The sequence below is a fragment of the Primulina eburnea genome, chromosome 8 (assembly GCF_022965805.1).
Source record: "Primulina eburnea isolate SZY01 chromosome 8, ASM2296580v1, whole genome shotgun sequence".
NCBI lineage: Eukaryota > Viridiplantae > Streptophyta > Magnoliopsida > Lamiales > Gesneriaceae > Primulina > Primulina eburnea.
This window is the reverse complement of record NC_133108.1, coordinates 13,386,752-13,401,377: the sequence shown is the minus strand read 5'-3', so window position 1 is coordinate 13,401,377 and position 14,626 is coordinate 13,386,752. Positions and strand designations below refer to the sequence as shown.

Genomic DNA, 14,626 nt, shown 5'->3' with positions numbered 1-14,626 from the left:
ATTTCTCCCAACATGTGTCACTGGAGGAACGACGAAACGCACGACACACTTTGGGGCGCTTTTCGCCTACCTTCCACAATGATTTGAACAAAACGCAAAACGTCAAAGTTATAGCCTTATGTCTTATCTTTCTAATGAAAGTAGCCTCACATCAATTGGATCAATATACAAAACATTATGCTAAAAAAATCACAACTACTGCCACATTTTCATACCGTAAAAGCACTTCCATTACCTATTTAACTCAAATTCAACCTTCTATTCTACCCATTCATATCTATTCCATTCTATAACATTCATTACCATTCTTATCATAATGTAAAGCCATAAACCATCACCATAAAATACCGTAATTCATAATAAAAGAAATGAATGATCGGCTATTACAATTCTCCTCCCCTTATGAAAATTTCGTCCCCGAAATTTACCTCAAGACGTAAACAATTCAGGATAACGTTGCTTCATTTCTTCCTCGGGTTCCCATGTTGCTTCTTCAATGATATGATTACTCCATAACACCTTCACTATCCCAATTTCTTTGTTTCTAAGCACTTTAACCTTTCGATCCAATATTTGCACCGGCCGTTCATGATAACTCAAATTTGGCATTAAGTCTAGTGGTTCGTGACGAAGTACATGAATTGGATTCGACACATATTTACGAAGCATTGAGACATGAAATATATTATGTACTTTATCCAAATCCGGAGGCAAAGCCAATCGATAAGCTCGCTCACCAATCCTATCAAGAATCTCGAAAGGTCCAATAAAACGAGGACTCAACTTCCCTTTCTTCCCAAATCTCATAACTCCCTTGAGAGGAGCTATCTTAACAAACACGTGATCACCTACCTCGAATGCCAAAGGTCTTCTTCGAACATCTGCATAGCTTTTCTGTCGAGATTGCGCAGTTTTCATTCTTTCTCGAATCAATGCTACAACATCAACCATTTGTTGAACCAACTCTGGTCCTAACATCTTTCTTTCACCTACTTCATCCCAAAACAAAGGTGAACGACACTTTCTCCCATACAAAGCTTCATAAGGTGCCATGCCAATCGAGGACTGATAGCTGTTATTATATGTGAATTCCACAAGAGGCAGCTTCAAATCCCAACTTCCAGGAAAATCAATAATGCAAGCTCTTAACATGTCCTCAAGAATCTGAATAACTCGTTCTGATTGTCCATCGCTCTGAGGATGATAAGCCGTACTGAAGGCCAACTTTGTACCCAAAGCTCTATGTAAACTCTTCCAGAATTCAGATGTAAATCTTGGATCACGATCAGAAACAATTGACACTGGTATCCCATGAAGTCTAAAAATCTCTTGAACATAAGCATCGGCATACTGATTCATCGAATAAGTAGTCTTGACAGGAAGAAAATGCGATGACTTGGTCAAACGATCAACAATGACCCAAATCGAATTATAACCTTTCTGCGTCCTTGGAAGTCCGACAACAAAGTCCATTGTGATATGTTCCCATTTCCACTGAGGTATCGGCAATGACTGCAACAATCCTGCAGGTCTTTGGTGCTCAATCTTAACCTGCTGACATGTTAGGCATTCAGAAATATACAACGCAATATCCTTCTTCATACCTGGCCACCAGAAAAGTCGACGAAGATCTTGGTACATCTTGGTATTACCTGGATGAATCGAATATGGTGCGGTATGCGCCTCAATCAAAATATCTCGTCGAATATCATCACCGATAGGAACACATATTCGACCTCTAAAGGTCATCAACCCATCACTATTTAAACCAAACTCAGAATTTCCTTTTTGTTCAGCCTTAGATCTCATTTCCAACAATTGCTCATCATGCTGTTGTTCAACTTTAATCCTGTCATTCAAAGTAGGGTGAATCACCAAAGCTGAAAGTCGAGCTATCGTACCTTTCTCGACCAAGGCGATCTCATTCCTTTGCAAGTCCAACAATAAAGGTTTTTGAATCATAGAACTCAATACAACTCCTGATTTCCGACTCAGTGCATCTGCAACTACATTCGCTTTCCCAGGGTGGTAACTGATAGTGCAATCATAATCCTTAACAAGTTCCAACCATCTCCTCTGACGCATGTTCAATTCCTTCTGAGTAAACAGATATTTAAGGCTTTTATGATCTGAGAAAATCTCACACTTTACTCCATACAAATAATGCCGCCATATCTTCAAAGCGAATACCACAGCTGCCAACTCAAGATCGTGAGTCGGATAATTCTTTTCATAATCCTTCAGCTGACGGGAAGCATAAGCAATTACCTTACCACGCTGCATCAATACAGCACCAAGTCCTTTCTTAGAAGCATCAGTGAACACTACAAAGTCTTCAACTCCTTCAGGAAGTGACAACACTGGAGCCGATGTCAATTTATCCTTCAACTCTTGAAAACTTTGTTGACACTCATTTGTCCATTCAAATTTAACTGTCTTTCTTGTCAATGTGGTCAACGGCAGGGCTATCTTTGAGATATCAGCGATGAAACGACGATAGTAACCTGCTAAACCAAGAAAACTTCGAACCTCAGCCACTGTCATAGGAATAGGCCACTTCTTCACTGATTCTATCTTTGTTGGATCCACGGTAATTCCATCTTTAGAAACAATATGGCCTAGAAAAGTCACTTGGTCGAACCAAAACTCGCACTTCTTTAACTTAGCATATAACTGATTATCCCTCAATTGCTGCAGCACAGTTCTCAAATGTTCTCGATGAAGTTCTCGAGTCTTCGAATAAACCAAAATATCATCAATAAATACAATGGCGAAACTGTCCAAATAAGACTTGAAGACTCGATTCATAAGATCCATAAAAACTGACGGTGCATTCGTTAACCCGAAAGACATAACCAAAAATTCATAATGACCATACCTAGTTCGGAAAGCAGTCTTAGGTATGTCGTCTTCTTTCACTTTCAATTGGTGATAACCCGATCGCAAATCAATCTTGGAAAATACTGTTGCCCCTTGCAATTGGTCAAAAAGATCATCAATTCGGGGCAAAGGATACTTGTTCTTAATTGTAACTTTGTTGATCTCTCGGTAGTCAATACACAAACGTAGTGACCCATCTTTCTTTTTCACAAACAATACGGGTGCTCCCCAAGGTGAGGAACTCGGTCGAATAAAGCCCTTATCTAACAGTTCTTGCAATTGGTTCTTTAATTCTTTCATTTCAGTCGGTGCCATTCGATAAGGGGCTTTAGAAATAGGAGCAGTACCAGGTACAACATCAATGACAAACTCGACTTCTCTATCGGGTGGCAACCTCGGCACATCATGGGCAAAGACATCCGAATACTCTCGAACAATTTCAATACCATTCACATCCACATTATATTCCTTACTCACATCCATCACTGACGCCAGAAATCCATGACAACCCTTAACCAACATCTTATTCACCTTCAAGCAAGAAATAAAAGAAGTGCCAAGCGAAGTACCTGAACCCTTGAAGACATTACTGTCACCTTCTTCTATCGGAAATCGCACCGTCTTTTCAACACAATCTATCACTGCACGATACGATGATAGCCAATCCATACCCAAAATCACATCAAACTCAATCATAGGAATGACAATAAGATCAGCAAACAAAATTCTCTCATTCACTTGAATAGGACAAGCTCTAATCACACTTGTTGGGCAAATCACATCTCCCGAGGGAAGCATAATAGTAAACTGGAGAGGTTCAAATATAGGTGCAATACCCAACGATCTCATGAAAATTTCAGACATAAAAGAATGTGTAGCTCCAGTATCAATTAAAGTAAGGGCTACATTGCCTGAAATCTGAATAGTACCTGATATAACCGACGTATCAGGATTAACACCCTCCTTAGTCAAAGAGAAGATGCGCCCTTGGACTCGTCCTCGGCCTGAAGATTGGGTGCAGTTGATGGCAATGTGACCTGCACCTCCACATCTGTAACATTTGTTGCTCCCTACGAGACATTCACCCTTGTGGGGCTTGTTGCATTTGGGACATAAAGGCCTATTCGTCTCAGACTGAACTGCAGGAGCTTTACCTCGATGTTCTTCTTTTCCTTTGCCTTTGTATCCCCCTTTAAAACTTTGATTCGAAGCTTGATTCTTTTGATTGAAGTTTTGCCTTCTCAATTGTCTTTCCTTCTCAATCTCTTTCTCATCCTGTTCCGCTAAAAGAGCTTTCTCCACAATCTCCTTGTACGTTGCGGCCTTAGACATTCTGACATCCCTCCTGATCTCGGCTCTCAAGCCTCTCATAAAGTGTTCCCCTCGATCTTTGTCATTCGAAGCAATGAAAGGAACAAACAAGCAACCTTCTTCAAACTTCAAAATATACTCATTCACATTCGAGTTGCCCTGGCTTAGTTCCAAGAACTCCTTCACTTTACGAGTCTTGACATCCGTGGAGAAATATTTGTCATAAAATAGCTCCTTGAACTCATTCCATTTAAGGGTTTGAACATTGACAGTTACCTTCGTGGCCTCCCACGAAATGGGCGCATTCTTGGTCAGAAGAAACATTGCACAACTAACTCGATCATTATCTTCAAAGTGTAGATAGTCAAAGATTGCTTCAATAGCTTTAACCCATTCCATAGCTGCAAGAGGATCCGCACCTCCCATGAACTCAGGTGGATTCATTCTTTTAAATCTGTCATAAGCTCCCTCTGAACTGGGCTCCTGCCTGACAAGGCCTCTACCTCCACCTTGAGCTGGGTTCTGCAATCTCAATAACTGTTGGATCTGTTCTCCATGAACTTTGGCTTGCTCCTTGAGCAACTTACTAAACTCACCAACAACTCGAGATGAGGAACTATCTTCTTCCTCTACAACTTTCCTCTTAGGTGGCATCTCCTACATTGCATCTCTGTTTAAAATCATTTGAAATCATATATATACCATAAAAGATACATATCATCATATCATTACGTCAATGAGATACAGAATTATACATACCGAAGTGTCGCAAACAGAAGAAGTCATGTGCCAATCCATTAGTCCGAAAAATCTGGCTCTGATACCACTAAATGTGACACCCTGACCCTTTTTAAAAGAAATAGACTCTATAATGCAGAAGCCTTAAAAATAAAGACTTGGAGGAAATATGATCTTAAAAAATTTTGGCAAAGTTTCCCCATAAAAAGAACTCATAACCTACCTCAAGAAATAAAACCAAAACACAATAGAATTATCACAACTAAACATAACAATATACGCATTCAAAAGTAGAACCTTTGATTACCAAAATAGTTGAGACAAGTTAAACTCCCAAAATATACCAAGTGTTTTACATCCCAAATCATTTCAGAACAAAATACTATCTTCATTCTTCCTCCAAGCTTGGCACATGTCTTCCTTCTGTCTTGACACCCCGCCGTATCAATCCCGTTTACATGCATCTGCATCTCATGAACATAACTGAAATGAGTTATAAAACTCAGCAAGTAGACCTTTAAATAACAAATACATATACCATAGTGCAATGGAAGAATCCGTATCATTTCTTTACCGTGACATGCCATCAATCAATAAAATACATAAATAACAATTATAAGATGGCACCTATAGCACAATTCATTTCTTTTCATTTGTATGGCATTGATAGGTCATCCGTCGATGGTATACATGTACATCTCAGTCAAAATCAGTCACCGTACATGTCATTATGTTGATCAACTTCAGTCAAGTGGGTTTAGAATTACCATAGGTAACACCACAATACCATATAACCATCAAGCCATAAAAACATTCATTGAAACATTTAATCAAACACGTGGTGTGCGTGCTAAAACCTTAGCTCCTTTACTTTGCCATTTGGCTTTAATTCCATTTCTTTTGAACATATCAATACATACCATATATATAATCAATGATTTAAAGGAGCTAACATCATTTAAAACACCATTTAACATATACATAGTTCATAAGATGCATTCAAAGGAAAAGTCTACTTACAACCCAATACACAAGTGCTTGACAAGTCCTTGAGGGATTCCTACAACAATAACCATATATTGAACCATTAACATCAAAATAATCAACTAACTATACCAATAATTCCCAAGACCAACACAACTATCAACCCCTAACTCCACCATCTCCAATAATTCAAGCACAAGTAGAAAAATCACTTACCTTAGCTCCTAGAACCCAAGATAATCTTCTTCTCACTTCAAATATCCAACCACAAGCTTGAATCAAAGTTATCCAAAGAAGAAAATGAGAAACCCTACCTTCCAAGTCGATGGTGAGAAGAGAAGGAGAAGGGAAATGAGTAAAAATTGTGTCCCATTCGATTTTATGCCTTCCCAAACACCAAAACACGCTTTTCTAATTTGCTGGGCGCTCGGGCGGTCATATATTACCGCCCTAGCGCGGACCATACTGTCCAAGACAAAATTTTCAGAATCAGTGGCGCTCGGGCGGCCATTTATTACCGCTCGGGCGCCACTCTGCGCACAGCCTCCGTAAAGATCGCCTCTGAAACGCCTCTTCCCGACATAATTTGGAAAAATGGTAAACTACAAAGTTGTAGCTCTATGTCTTTTCTTGAATCTCCCACTGGTTTCAGGTCATTTGGAGGTCTGAGTAAAAAGTTATGCCATTTCTCCCAACATGTGTCACTGGAGGAACGACGAAACGCACGACACACTTTGGGGCGCTTTTCGCCTACCTTCCACAATGATTTGAACAAAACGCAAAACGTCAAAGTTATAGCCTTAAGTCTTATCTTTCTAATGAAAGTAGCCTCACATCAATTGGATCAATATACAAAACATTATGCTAAAAAAATCACAACTACTGCCACATTTTCATACCGCAAAAGCACTTCCATTACCTATTTAACTCAAATTCAACCTTCTATTCTACCCATTCATATCTATTCCATTCTATAACATTCATTACCATTCTTATCATAATGTAAAGCCATAAACCATCAACATAAAATACCGTAATTCATAATAAAAGAAATGAATGATCGGCTATTACAGAGGGATTCTATTTTTGTTGTTGTGGATAGATTCTCTAAGATGGCACTTTTTATAGCTTGTCATAAAATCGATGATGCTTCAAACATTGCGGATTTGTTCTTTAGAGAAGTCGTTAGGTTGCATGGCATGCCTAGGACTATTGTATTATTGAGTTACTTTTGGAAGACTTTATGGGCTAAACTAGGCACAAAATTGTTGTTTTCTACTACTTGTCATCCTCAAACGGATGGACAAACTGAAGTTCTCAACAGAACTTTGGAAACACTTTTGCGTGCTATTCTTAAAAAGAACTTGGATTGACATTTCTATGGACTTTATTTTGGGGTTGCCTAGGACTAAGAAGGGAGGGATTCTATTTTTGTTGTTGTGGATATATTCTCTAGAGATGGCACATTTTATAGCTTGTCATAAAACCGATGATGCTTCAAACATTGCGGATTTGTTCTTTAGAGAAGTCGTAGGGTTGCATGGCATGCCTAGGACTATTGTTTCTGGTCGCGATGTTAAATTCTTGAGTTACTTTTGGAAGACTTTATGGGCTAAACTTGGCACAAAATTGTTGTTTTCTACTACTTGTCATCCTCAAACGGATGGACAAACTGAAGTTGTCAATAGAACTTTGGAAACACTTTTGCGTGCTATTCTTAAAAAGAACTTGGATTGACATTTCTATGGACTTTATTTTGGGGTTGCCTAGGACTAAGAAGGGAGGGATTCTATTTTTGTTGTTGTGGATATATTCTCTAGAGATGGCACATTTTATAGCTTGTCATAAAACCGATGATGCTTCAAACATTGCGGATTTGTTCTTTAGAGAAGTCGTAGGGTTGCATGGCATGCCTAGGACTATTGTTTTCAGGTCACGATGTTAAATTCTTGAGTTACTTTTGGAAGACTTTATGGGCTAAATTTGGCACAAAATTGTTGTTTTCTACTACTTGTCATCCTCAAACGGATGGACAAACTGAAGTTGTCAATAGAACTTTGGAAACACTTTTGCGTGCTATTCTTAAAAAGAACTTGGATTGACATTTCTATGGACTTTATTTTGGGGTTGCCTAGGACTAAGAAGGGAGGGATTCTATTTTTGTTTTTGTGGATATATTCTCTAGAGATGGAACATTTTATAGCTTGTCATAAACCGATGATGCTTCAAACATTGCGGATTTGTTCTTTAGAGAAGTCGTTAGGTTGCATGGCATGCCTAGGACTATTGTTTTCTGGTCGCGATGTTAAATTCTTGAGTTACTTTTGGAAGACTTTATGTGCTAAACTTGGCACAAAATTGTTGTTTTCTACTATTTGTCATCCTCAAACGGATGGACAAACTGAAGTTGTCAATAGAACTTTGGAAACACTTTTGCGTGCTATTCTTAAAAAGAACTTGGATTGACATTTCTATGGACTTTATTTTGGGGTTGCCTAAGACTAAGAAGGGAGGGATTCTATTTTTATTGTTGTGGATATATTCTCTAGAGATGGCACATTTTATAGCTTGTCATAAACCGATGATGCTTCAAACATTGCGAATTTGTTCTTTAGAGAAGTCGTTAGGTTGCATGGCATGTCTAGGACTATTGTTTCTGGTCGCGATGTTAAATTTTTGACTTACTTTTGGAAGACTTTATGGGCTAAACTTGGTACAAAATTGTTGTTTTCTACTACTTGTCATCCTCAAACGGATGGACAAACTGAAGTTCTCAACAGAACTTTAAGAACACTTTCGCGTGCTATTCTAAAAAAGAACTTGGATTGACATTTCTATGGACTTTATTTTGGGGTTGTCTAGGACTAAGAAGGGGAGGGATTCTATTTTTTTTGTTGTGGATAGATTCTCTAAGATGGAAAATTTTATAGCTTGTCATTAAACCGATGATGCTTCAAACATTGCGGATATGTTCTTTATAGAAGTCGTTAGGTTGCATGGCATGCCTAGGACTATTGTTTCTGGTCGCGATGTTAAATTCTTGAGTTACTTTTGGAAGACTTTATGGGCTAAACTTGGCACAAAATTGTTGTTTTCTATTACTTGTCATCCTCAAACGGATGGACAAACTGAAGTTCTCAACAGAACTTTGTAAACAATTTCAGGTGCTATTCTTAAAAAGAATTTTGATTGACATTTCTATAGACTTTATTTTGGGGTTGCCTAGGACTAAGAAGGGGAGGGATTCTATTTTTGTTGTTGTGGATAGATTCTCTAAGATGGCACATTTTATAGCTTGTCATAAAACCGATGATGCTTCAAACATTACGGATTTGTTCTTTAGAGAAGTCGTTAGGTTGCATTGCATGCCTAGGACTATTGTTTTCTGGTCGCGATGTTAAATTCTTGAGTTACTTTTGGAAGACTTTATGGGCTAAACTTGGCACCAAATTGTTGTTTTCTACTACTTGTCATCCTCAAACAGATGGACAAACTGAAGTTGTCAATAGAACTTTGGAAACACTTTTGCGTGCTATTCTTAAAAAGAACTTGGATTGACATTTCTATGGACTTTATTTTGGGGTTGCCTAGGACTAAGAAGGGAGGGATTATATTTTTGTTGTTGTGGATATATTCTCTAGAGATGGCACATTTTATAGCTTGTCATAAACCGATGATGCTTCAAACATTGCGAATTTGTTCTTTAGAGAAGTCGTAGGGTTGCATGGCATGCCTAGGACTATTGTTTCTGGTCGCGATGTTAAATTCTTGAATTACTTTTGGAAGACTTTATGGGCTAAACTTGGCACAAAATTGTTGTTTTCTACTACTTGTCATCCTCAAACGGATGGACAAACTGAAGTTCTCAACAGAACTTTAAGAACACTTTCGCGTGCTATTCTAAAAAAGAACTTGGATTGACATTTCTATGGACTTTATTTTGGGGTTTTCTAGGACTAAGTAGGGGAGGGATTCTATTTTTTTTGTTGTGGATAGATTCTCTAAGATGGCACATTTTATAGCTTGTCATTAAACCGATGATGCTTCAAACATTGCGGATATGTTCTTTATAGAAGTCGTAAGGTTGCATGGCATGCCTAGGACTATTGTTTCTGGTCGCGATGTTAAATTCTTGAGTTACTTTTGAAATACTTTATGGGCTAAATTTGGCACAAAATTGTTGTTTTCTTCTACTTGTCATCCTCAAGCGGATGGACAAACTGAAGTTCTCAACAGAACTTTGTAAACACTTTCGGGTGCTATTCTTAAAAAGAATTTGGATTGACATTTCTATAGACTTTATTTTGGGGTTGCCTAGGACTAAGAAGGGGAGGGATTCTATTTTTTTTGTTGTGGATAGATTCTCTAAGATGGCACATTTTATAGCTTGTCATAAAACCGATGATGCTTCAAACATTACGGATTTGTTCTTTAGAGAAGTCGTTAGGTTGCATGGCATGCCTAGGACTATTGTTTTCTGGTCGCGATGTTAAATTCTTGAGTTACTTTTGGAAGACTTTATGGGCTAAACTTGGCACAAAATTGTTGTTTTCTACTACTTGTAATCCTCAAACAGATGGACAAACTGAAGTTGTCAATAGAACTTTGGGAACAGTTTTGCGTGATATTCTTAAAAAGAACTTGGATTGACATTTCTATAGACTTTATTTTGAGGTTGCCTAGGACTAAGAAGGAGAGGGATTCTATTTTTGTTGTTGTGGATAGATTCTCTAGAGATGGCACTTTTTATAGCTTGTCATAAAATCGATGATGCTTCAAACATTGCGGATTTGTTCTTTAGAGAAGTCGTTAGGTTGCATGGCATGCCTAGGACTATTGTATTATTGAGTTACTTTTGGAAGACTTTATGGGCTAAACTAGGCACAAAATTGTTGTTTTCTACTACTTGTCATCCTCAAACGGATGGACAAACTGAAGTTCTCAACAGAACTTTGGCTACACTTTCGCGTGCTATTCTTAAAAAGAACTTGGATTGACATTTCTATGGATTTTATTTTGGGGTTGTCTAGGACTAAGAAGGGGAGGGATTCTATTTTTGTTTTTGTGGATAGATTCGCTAAGATGGCACATTTTATAGCTTGTCATAAAACCGATGATGCTTCAAACATTGCGGATTTGTTCTTTAGAGAAGTCGTTAGGTTGCATGGCATGCCTAGGACTATTGTTTAAGGTCGCGATGTTAAATTCTTGAGTTACTTTTGGAAGACTTTATGGGCTAAACTTGGCACAAAATTGTTGTTTTCTACTACTTGTCATCCTCAAACGGATGGACAAACTGAAGTTGTCAATAGAACTTTGAGAACACTTTTGCGTGCTGTTCTTAAAAAGAACTTGGATTGACATTTCCATGGACTTTATTTTGGGGTTGCCTAGGACTAAGAAGGGAGGGATTCTATTTTTGTTGTTGTGGATAGATTCTCTAGAGATGGCACATTTTATAGCTTGTCATAAAACCGATGATGCTTCAAACATTGCGAATTTGTTCTTTAGAGAAGTCGTTAGGTCGCATGGCATGCCTAGGACTATTGTTTTCAGGTCGCGATGTTAAATTCTTGAGTTACTTTTGGAAGACTTTATGGGCTAAACTTGGCACAAAATTGTTGTTTTCTACTACTTGTCATCCTCAAACGGATGGACAAACTGAAGTTGTCAATAGAACTTTGGAAACACTTTTGCGTGCTATTCTTAAAAAGAACTTGGATTGACATTTCTATGGACTTTATTTTGGGGTTGCCTAGGACTAAGAAGGGAGGGATTCTATTTTTGTTTTTGTGGATATATTCTCTAGATATGGCACATTTTATAGCTTGTCATAAACCGATGATGCTTCAAACATTGCGGATTTGTTCTTTAGAGAAGTCGTTAGGTTGCATGGCATTCCTAGGACTATTGTTTTCTGGTCGCGATGTTAAATTCTTGAGTTACTTTTGGAAGACTTTATGGGCTAAACTTGGCACAAAATTGTTCTTTTCTACTATTTGTCATCCTCAAACGGATGGACAAACTGAAGTTGTCAATAGAACTTTGGAAACACTTTTACGTGCAATTCTTAAAAAGAACTTGGATTGACATTTCTATGGACTTTATTTTGGGGTTGCCTAAGACTAAGAAGGGAGGGATTCTATTTTTGTTGTTGTGGATATATTCTCTAGAGATGGCACATTTTATAGCTTGTCATAAACCGATGATGCTTCAAACATTGCGAATTTGTTCTTTAGAGAAGTCGTTAGGTTGCATGGCATGCCTAGGACTATTGTTTCTGGTCGCGATGTTAAATTTTTGACTTACTTTTGGAAGACTTTATGGGCTAAACTTGGCACAAAATTGTTGTTTTCTACTACTTGTCATCCTCAAACGGATGGACAAACTGAAGTTCTCAACAGAACTTTAAGAACAGTTTCGCGTGCTATTCTAAAAAAGAACTTGGATTGACATTTCTATGGACTTTATTTTGGGGTTGTCTAGGACTAAGAAGGGGAGGGATTCTATTTTTTTTGTTGTGGATAGATTCTCTAAGATGACACATTTTATAGCTTGTCATTAAACCGATGATGCTTCAAACATTGCGGATATGTTCTTTATAGAAGTCGTAAGGTTGCATGGCATGCCTAGGACTATTGTTTCTTGTCGCGATGTTAAATTCTTGAGTTACTTTTGGAAGACTTTATGGGCTAAACTTGGCACAAAATTGTTGTTTTCTACTACTTGTCATCCTCAAACGGATGGACAAACTGAAGTTGTCAATAGAACTTTGGAAACACTTTTGCGTGCTATTCTTAAAAAGAACTTGGATTGACATTTCTATAGACTTTATTTTGGGGTTGCCTAGGACTAAGAAGGAGAGGGATTCTATTTTTGTTGTTGTGGATAGATTCTCTAGTGATGGCACTTTTTATAGCTTGTCATAAAACTGATGATGCTTCAAACATTGCGGATTTGTTCTTTAGAGAAGTCGTTAGGTTGCATGGCATGCCTAGGACTGTTGTATTATTGAGTTACTTTTGGAAGACTTTATGGGCTAAACTTGGCACAAAATTGTTGTTTTCTACTACTTGTCATCCTCAAACGGATGGACAAACTGAAGTTCTCAACAGAACTTTGGCTACACTTTCGCGTGCTATTCTTAAAAAGAACTTGGATTGACATTTCTATGGATTTTATTTTGGGGTTGTCTAGGACTAAGAAGGGGAGGGATTCTATTTTTGTTTTTGTGGATAGATTCGCTAAGATGGCACATTTTATAGCTTGTCATAAAACCGATGATGCTTCAAACATTGCGGATTTGTTCTTTAGAGAATTCGTTAGGTTGCATGGCATGCCTAGGACTATTGTTTAAGTTCGCGATGTTAAATTCTTGAGTTACTTTTGGAAGACTTTACGGGCTAAACTTGGCACAAAATTGTTGTTTTCTACTACTTGTCATCCTCAAACGGATGGACAAACTGAAGTTGTCAATAGAACTTTGGAAACACTTTTGCGTGCTATTCTTAAAAAGAACTTGGATTGACATTTCTATGGACTTTATTTTGGGGTTGCCTAGGACTAAGAAGGGAGGGATTCTATTTTTGTTATTGTGGATATATTCTCTAGAGATGGAACATTTTATAGCTTGTCATAAACCGATGATGCTTCAAACATTGCGGATTTGTTCTTTAGAGAAGTCGTTAGGTTGCATGGCATGCCTAGGACTATTGTTTTCTGGTCGCGATGTTAAATTCTTGAGTTACTTTTGGAAGACTTTATGGGCTAAACTTGGCACAAAATTGTTGTTTTCTACTACTTGTCATCCTCAAACAGATGGACAAACTGAAGTTGTGAATAGAACTTTGGAAACACTTTTGCGTGCTATTCTTAAAAAGAACTTGGATTGACATTTCTATGGACTTTATTTTGGGGTTGCCTAGGACTAAGAAGGGAGGGATTATATTTTTGTTGTTGTGGATATATTCTCTAGAGATGGCACATTTTATAGCTTGTCATAAACCGATGATGCTTCAAACATTGCGAATTTGTTCTTTAGAGAAGTCGTTAGGTTGCATGGCATGTCTAGGACTATTGTTTCTGGTCGCGATGTTAAATTTTTGATTTACTTTTGGAAGACTTTATGGGCTAAACTTGGTACAAAATTGTTGTTTTCTACTACTTGTCATCCTCAAACGGATGGACAAATTGAAGTTCTCAACAGAACTTTAAGAACACTTTCGCGTGCTATTCTAAAAAAGAACTTGGATTGACATTTCTATGGACTTTATTTTGGGGTTGTCTAGGACTAAGAAGGGGAGGGATTCTATTTTTTTTGTTGTGGATAGATTCTCTAAGATGGAAAATTTTATAGCTTGTCATTAAACCGATGATGCTTCAAACATTGCGGATATGTTCTTTATAGAAGTCGTTAGGTTGCATGGCATGCCTAGGACTATTGTTTCTGGTCGCGATGTTAAATTCTTGAGTTACTTTTGGAAGACTTTATGGGCTAAACTTGGCACAAAATTGTTGTTTTCTATTACTTGTCATCCTCAAACGGATGGACAAACTGAAGTTCTCAACAGAACTTTGTAAACAATTTCAGGTGCTATTCTTAAAAAGAATTTTGATTGACATTTCTATAGACTTTATTTTGGGGTTGCCTAGGACTAAGAAGGGGAGGGATTCTATTTTTGTTGTTGTGGATAGATTCTCTAAGATGGCACAT

The 14,626-nt window shown here is 37.8% G+C and overlaps 1 protein-coding gene across 1 annotated transcript; it reads right to left on the bottom strand.

The window, feature by feature from the left end:
- Positions 1 to 429: 429 nt before the first annotated feature.
- Positions 430 to 4,845, bottom strand: LOC140839024 (uncharacterized). The gene is made up of 5 exons (XM_073205650.1): positions 3,810 to 4,845; positions 3,228 to 3,521; positions 2,269 to 2,972; positions 1,233 to 1,551; positions 430 to 989 (listed from the first exon to the last, which is right to left on the bottom strand). The coding sequence occupies exons 1-5, from the start codon at positions 4,843 to 4,845 to the stop codon at positions 430 to 432; spliced, it is 2,913 nt and encodes a 970-aa protein (XP_073061751.1).
- Between the last annotated feature and the right edge of the window lie 9,781 nt (positions 4,846 to 14,626).